We start from the raw sequence: 6958 nt of genomic DNA, 5'->3' as shown, positions 1-6958 counted from the left end.
AAAATCCTTTGCATACACTTTTCATAACATACACTTTTCAAATTTGTCTATAGATTTTTTTTTCCTTTCAATAAAAAAAAAATTGTTTATAATTATGAACAAATAAGCAATATTTTCAGGTTGTTGCATATAACAAGATAATTATAAGAAACACATAATAATGAACTGCAGTTAATTTATGGGCAAGATATCAATGTCTGATCTATTGCCTCCGCACCAGCATGAGGGCCAATGAGAGCATATTAACATTTCACAAGGAGTGCAATGATAATTTTACATGCTCATGTGTTTAAGAGCTCGAGAAATGCAATTAGGCAATGTTCTTTTCTCTTTAATTTATTAATCACACTAAATCGGGTTTAATTAATGAACACATGTTTCATGTCAAAATATCTAATAGAAAGTTGTCTATGACAACTCTGGTTCAACCGTAATAGATGAGCCGAAATCGTTTTGCTGATATGTCTAGTTTTATGTGTCAAGAAATTTTCATTACTGCAGATTAACCCATATAAGTTGTATAATTGGATCCAACATCATATCTCTTTTATAACCAACTGTATCTCAGTCAAGATCAACCTTATCTTTTGAGAAAGAAAAAGAAAAAACTTTTATATACTTTGGATACTTTTATATACTTTGGATACATAATCGATAGACTACGACTATGAACACACCGACTCTCATAACAAGGGGTAGCAACCAGCTTCGAATTCTTTTACAACCTCAAGTAAGTATCGACATCAATCAAAAGCAAGTGGAGCAAGTGGAAGAACTAGCTGAACAGCAAGTAGAGCAGGTTGCTAGAAGAAGAAGACCACCTGGTTAGCTCCAAGATTATGTTAATTGTAGAGTGTTAGTCATAACTTATTTCTCTGAGTAAATGATTCGAGAAAATTTTTTTTTTTTCTCTTCTTCCGAGTCTCTGATTTCTCTCTCTCTCTCTCTCTCTCTCTCTCTCTCTCTCTAGGAGTTAGTTCTTTTGAATTCCAGTGATGGAGCAGCAGCAGGAGATGCAAAAACCAGTAGCCCTAATCGTAGGCGTCACAGGAATGGCCGGCCTGAGCCTAGCCGAGGCTCTCAAGGGTCTAACCGCACCAGCCGGGCCATGGACAGTCTACGGCGCAGCTCGCCGTCCAAAACCCACCACCTGGTTCCCTTCCTCCATTCTCGACCGTTACATCACCTTCGACGCCGTCAACTTAAACGACACGAAACTCCACCTCTCTCCCATCTCCAACCAAGTCACCCATATCTTCTGGGTCGCCATCCAAGTCCGTGACACCGAGGAAGCTAACGTTGCCGTTAACTCCCTTATGCTCTCCAACGTTCTCAACGTCCTCACTTCATCTCCTGGTTCTCGTCTCCGCCATATCACCATCCAAACAGGTACCAAACACTATATGGGCCCAATCTTCGACTCGGCCCACTCCGGCCAACTCGTCCCACACGACCCACCATTCATGGAAGACTCTCCTCGCCTTCCTTTCCCCAACTTCTACTACGCTCTTGAAGACTTCGTAGCCTCATACGCCGCCAGTAAAGGGTTCACATGGTCGGTACATCGATCTTCCATCATCATCGGTGCTTCCGCTCGTAGCGTATACAATGCGCTACTTACGTTAGCGGTGTACGCCTCGATCTGTCGCCACGAGGGCAAACCGTTCAGGTAAGGGTATCACCTTAGAATCAAAACCAGCCATTTGAAATTGAAACAAACCAAAATAAATCGATTTGGTTTTGATTTAAAACAATGCAATCTTTTCTTGATTCGGTTCAGTTTCTATTTCATGGCTAAATTGTTGAATCAAATCGGATTACGTTTTTTTTTACCAGTATTGGTCCATCCCTTTGCCCTCTCACAGGTTTTTGTGAAATGACCCACTGCCACTGGTCCACCTTATGTGCTCTATGGTGGATAATGTATGCTCCTCCATTGGTCCAAGCATTTGCGCTGTCGCCACATTATCAGTTATTGTTCTCTTGCCTTCATATTATTTTTCACTAGTTTTGAGGGGAAGTGTTTCCCGTAGAGGAGTGCAACTCCAGCATATGCATTAGGACCAATGGGTGCGCACAAAGAAGTATCAATAGATTCATCATTTTTCATTTCATGGGGATGGGCTGATCATTTTAAAATCTTTTTTTTTTTTAACTATTTCAATATATGTGGGTGTTAAATTTTATTTAATTTTTAATATTTAAAAATTAGTTTGTTAAATTATCACCCCAACAATTAGGGTTTTTTTGTTTGGTAAGGAATCAATAAGGGTTTTACTGTTGATGAAAATGTAAAGAGTTGGCCTAGACACGGTTGAGTATTGGTTTCTAAAATGTGTTCCTATTTTTTTATGGGGAGAAAAGAACCATGTTGGACTAAGAGTGAAACAACATCGGGTTGGGTTAGGTTTGCTAAATCCCCAATATAACCCTAGGTCACCAAAAGTCAACCTTAGCCCTCCCCGGCTCATGCCTAGGCCCAACCATACTAGGCTCATGCTAACCCAATTTGGCCCTAATTAACTCTGATTGTGTCAGCTTGTGCCTAATTGGCCTTATTTTTATTAGGGTCAGGTTAATCAATGATGTATACCTCATTATTCTGAATAAAATGATAGGATGATAGCCATAAATTATATTATATAAGTCAATGTTAAAATTAGGGTTGGATTTCATAAATATTAGCCCACGCCCTGCTCAGGCTCATGGTGGGTTTGGGCCATCAGGGCCAAACTTACACCTCTATGCCAGACTAGTTTAAGTAACATCTAAACACAAAAGTAAGGATGTCAATTTGTAATCGAAACCGTTTACCAAAATCAAACTGATCCGTTTACACAGAAAACGCAAAACCGGTTAGTAAATGGTGTGGTTATGGTTTCAAGTTTTAGGCCGATTAGCTAAACGGGACGGGTCGATTTTAATCGCGGAACCCATTGGTTTCAAATCGAATTGAAACCATTTAAATCGAACCGTTTAAAACAATTTAAACCGTTTAAACCGATCCGATTAATCCGTATAACAATTAAATAAAGAAGGGGCAGTAATCTGTATAACAATTAACAATTAAATTAAGTGTCCATCCTGCTTTGGTATGATTTATTGCAATTCAGTTCAAGTTTAAGCTTTAGATCAAAAACTTGTAATCCATATATGTTACTATATTATTATGTTATCATAGGTGGGGTGTTTTGGCTGAACCACCTGTCATTTTAATATTTTATGCTGTAGAATGCTAGATTTGGATGTTGTATGATATTAGTTCTAAATGTTTGAGAAAGTTCATGTAAAGAAATAGCACTAGATTATCAAATTAAGACATTCCATCGTTAATATAGAATTTTCTTATTTGTAGTTGCCAATTATTTTTTTAAAAGCTTATGATCTTCAGTTTAGAGATGGTTGCAAGTTATAACAAACCGATTGTGAACCATTTTACAAACCATATGGAATAAATCGAAATCGAAACTGTTTAAAACCGTGAAATCGACACCGTTTAGAAACCGTGGAAACCAAAACTATTTATTAAACAGTCACGGTTTCAAAAAGTGGAACCATTTAGTAAATGGTGTGGTTATGGTTTTAGTCAAATAAATGTGAACCGAACCAATCTGATCCGCACCGTTTAAATCGAAATCGAACCGATTAACACCCTTACACAGAAGTATCTTCAATGTGCAGGGCTAGGGCCGTGATAAGGATGTGAATTTGAAATCGAAATCCAATTGTACAATTTACACCGAAACCGTGAAACCGTTTATTAAATTGTTTCATTTTGATTTGAAAATTGAAACCGTGATTCGGTTTTGTTTTTAAAGTTTAAACCGTTTAAACAAACTGTTAAACCGATTAATATATATATATATATATATATAGAGTAAATTTAAGTCATTCAATGTCTACATACATTTTAATGAAAAAAAATTAAGTTTACAATAAATAACTATTAATAAAAGCATAAAACAAAAAACAATTCAAGTCAATGTTACAGTTTACATCCATTTCAATACAAATTTTAAAAGTAAAGAAGTTGTTTGGATAAAAAAAAATTAGAAAGCATAAGAAAACCATTTAATCTACGAAACCATTTACTAAATCATTCGATTTTGGTTTCACCTAAGAAAACTTGCACCGAACTGAATCGAAACATTTACATCGGAATCAAACCAATGAACATCCTTAGGCCGTGAGTCTTTTCATGCCCGCCTGTGTTCCTTCCTATGCTACTAGTCTTGTAGGATTTTTTTTTTCTCAGTTTGATTTGGTTATGATTTCTGCATTATGTATCTTGATCTGAATCGAGCGATTGATACCCTTACGTTCAGGTATCCTGGTACACGGTACACCTGGGATCATTTTTGTGACATGTCAGACGCACGAGTCCTGGCAGAGCAGCAAATTTGGGCAGCGGCAGTGTCGGAGACGGCGAAGAACCAGGCCTTCAACTGCACCAATGGTGACGTGTTTACATGGAAGAGCCTCTGGAAAGTGTTGTGTGAAATATTTGAGGTTGAATTTCTCCCTTTCAATGAGACAGAGACGTTCGATTGGGTGGCGGAGATGAAAGAGAAAGGGAGTGTTTGGGATGCTATAGTGGAAGAGAATGGGCTATGTAAGACAAAGATGGAGGAGATCACATGCTTCTCTGCGCTCAACATGGTTTTGCAGTTCAAGTTTCAGCACGTTTGTAGTATGAACAAGAGTAGAGAATTTGGGTTCTTTGGGTATGTTGATACGCTTAAGAGTATGGGAATGTGGGTGGAGAAGCTGAGATATATGAAAATCATTCCTCCTACAACTGCCACAGGAAGAAGATAGATAATTTTGGTCATTGAATGTTTATGAACAAATATAAATTCTCATGTTAAAATTAAGATGGAGACTCATTAATATCCCCCAATGTATATGGGCGTATGAAACAATCGAGTAATATAACTCTTTTATTTTCTGGTTCCTCTCCCCTGCATGTAATCACCCGAACCCATCTTACATCATCTATGGGGTGTGGTTGCCATTTATTGATAGGGTTCTTCTCCCCTTCATATAATCACCTCGCCCACATCTCATAACATCCATGGGGTGTGGTCCTTACTTATCGACAAGGGTCTCTCTTGTGTTAACCGCCTCAACCCCATTTTACATCTTCCATACAGGGGATCTAGACTAGGATACCTTATTCAGCTATCAACACAAAATATCAATAGGGGTTTCCTCCCTGGATTTCAATAAGCGCAAGTGAAGAATTGGAACATAAAGGAAGTGTTGGCAAATTCTGAAGAGTTTGAAAAACTGTTTTTGACCTAACAATCTTCTTTTTTTTGGGTAAATTTTGACCTTACAATCACATCATGGTCTTGAATTGTAGTCCCCTCTTTCTTGATATCTATGATACTCTTTCTATCTCTTTTTTTCTAAACGTGGGAATGAAAGTGGTTTTTTTTTTTTTTTGGCCAACTTAGCATATAATTCGATAATTAAGAAATCTAATTTATCTATTTCTAATCCCAAAGATGATGTTTTTATTTCTCTCCTCTAATTAAAATATGAATCCTTACGGATATGCATCCCTGGGAGGCTAGGACCCTTATGGCCAGTACAAGAAGAAACAATTAAGATGCCACAACGACTCATTTTCCACTCGAATAAATAGGACAAATGAGATTAAGATATAAAATATTGATGAGTTTATCTTTGGTACTATAATTCTATTGTGGTTCTTATTTTTTAAGGGAAAAGTTTCTCAACAGTCAGGGGAGGGTATGCTAGCATCTCTTATGAAATGACCATTTTACCCTCCTATGTATAATTTGTCTGATGAATTTAGATATCCAAATCCTAAATGGCGGTATGAAAAAAAAAAAAACTCACTCATTAAAAGAATGGCCTGCCAAAACTTGAACATGGTGACACCTTCGTCATCTCATAGACTAAAGAAAGGCAAAGCCAGAATACCAGATAGATCGGATGTGGAAAGCTCCTAGCACTTGGCAAACTCGAATTGGGTGACACATGAACAGAGGACTAGGGTTCCTTTCTAGGGTTCCACCCATACAAAAAATTGCAAACCCACCTAAACTATTATGTGGAAGTTGTTGGAGGGCCCTATCGATATTGAAGACATCGTAGCCTCATACGCCACCAGTAAAGGTTTCACATGGCTGGTGCATCGATATTCCATCATCGTCGGTCCCTCCGCTCGTAGCCTATTCAATGCACTGCTTACATTAGCAGTGTACGCATCGATCTGTCGTCATGAGGGCAAGCCGTTCAGGTAAGGAGAAAAATTTAAAATCAAAACCAGCAATTTAAAATTGAACCAAACCAAAGTAAATTGGTTCGATTTTGATTTGAATTGTTACCCGGTAGGCTGCTGGTAGGTTGAGGGACCCAAAGAAATTTGTGTCTACCCAACGTGTAATAGTAATAAAGATTATGTACTCACTCTAGAATTGTGATATTAAATATCATTTATGTTATTATGAATAACTGATTATATTTAACAAATGAAATAAATGAATTCCACTCAGTCCTAACGCACTTGTTTAATTTGTTTCTAATTGAAACTTGAATCCTAAAAATTTGTTATTCTAGGGAAGGTGAATTCATTAAAAAACAAAAAAATCTCATATCCTTTTTAGAGTAAAAGATTAGAAAATAAGATGGCAAATTTCTATAGTATCTCGATGAAAATCATAGGGTTCTTCGCCTTCATTGTGCCTGCACTTGCAGTAAGGAACATTGCACCTGCTCCTAATTTATATTCACACATACCACCTGAACCTCGGTCGGGATTTTTTCATTATCTAGACACTTGCTCACAACATGTACACGACGAGGCATGTGGCATAGAAATCATTAAAGGGTTGGCTGAAGAATCAAAAGTTAGTACGCATTGTTGCCTTCAACTTAAAGAAATGGGACATGATTGCCACAATGCATTGGTTGAAGCAGTTGGATT

General features: G+C 37.5%; 1 protein-coding gene across 1 annotated transcript; it reads left to right on the top strand.

The window, feature by feature from the left end:
• The first annotated feature begins 652 nt into the window (after positions 1 to 652).
• LOC122064632 ((S)-8-oxocitronellyl enol synthase CYC2-like) lies at positions 653 to 4954 on the top strand. Its single transcript, XM_042628375.1, has 3 exons — positions 653 to 824; positions 971 to 1669; positions 4326 to 4954. The coding sequence occupies exons 2-3, from the start codon at positions 996 to 998 to the stop codon at positions 4816 to 4818; spliced, it is 1167 nt and encodes a 388-aa protein (XP_042484309.1). The 5' UTR covers positions 653 to 824; positions 971 to 995; the 3' UTR covers positions 4819 to 4954.
• Positions 4955 to 6958: the final 2004 nt, after the last annotated feature.

This window comes from Macadamia integrifolia, unplaced genomic scaffold, assembly GCF_013358625.1.
Source record: "Macadamia integrifolia cultivar HAES 741 unplaced genomic scaffold, SCU_Mint_v3 scaffold170, whole genome shotgun sequence".
NCBI lineage: Eukaryota > Viridiplantae > Streptophyta > Magnoliopsida > Proteales > Proteaceae > Macadamia > Macadamia integrifolia.
Note: the sequence above shows the minus strand (reverse complement) of the source record. Positions and strands in the feature narration are given on the sequence as shown.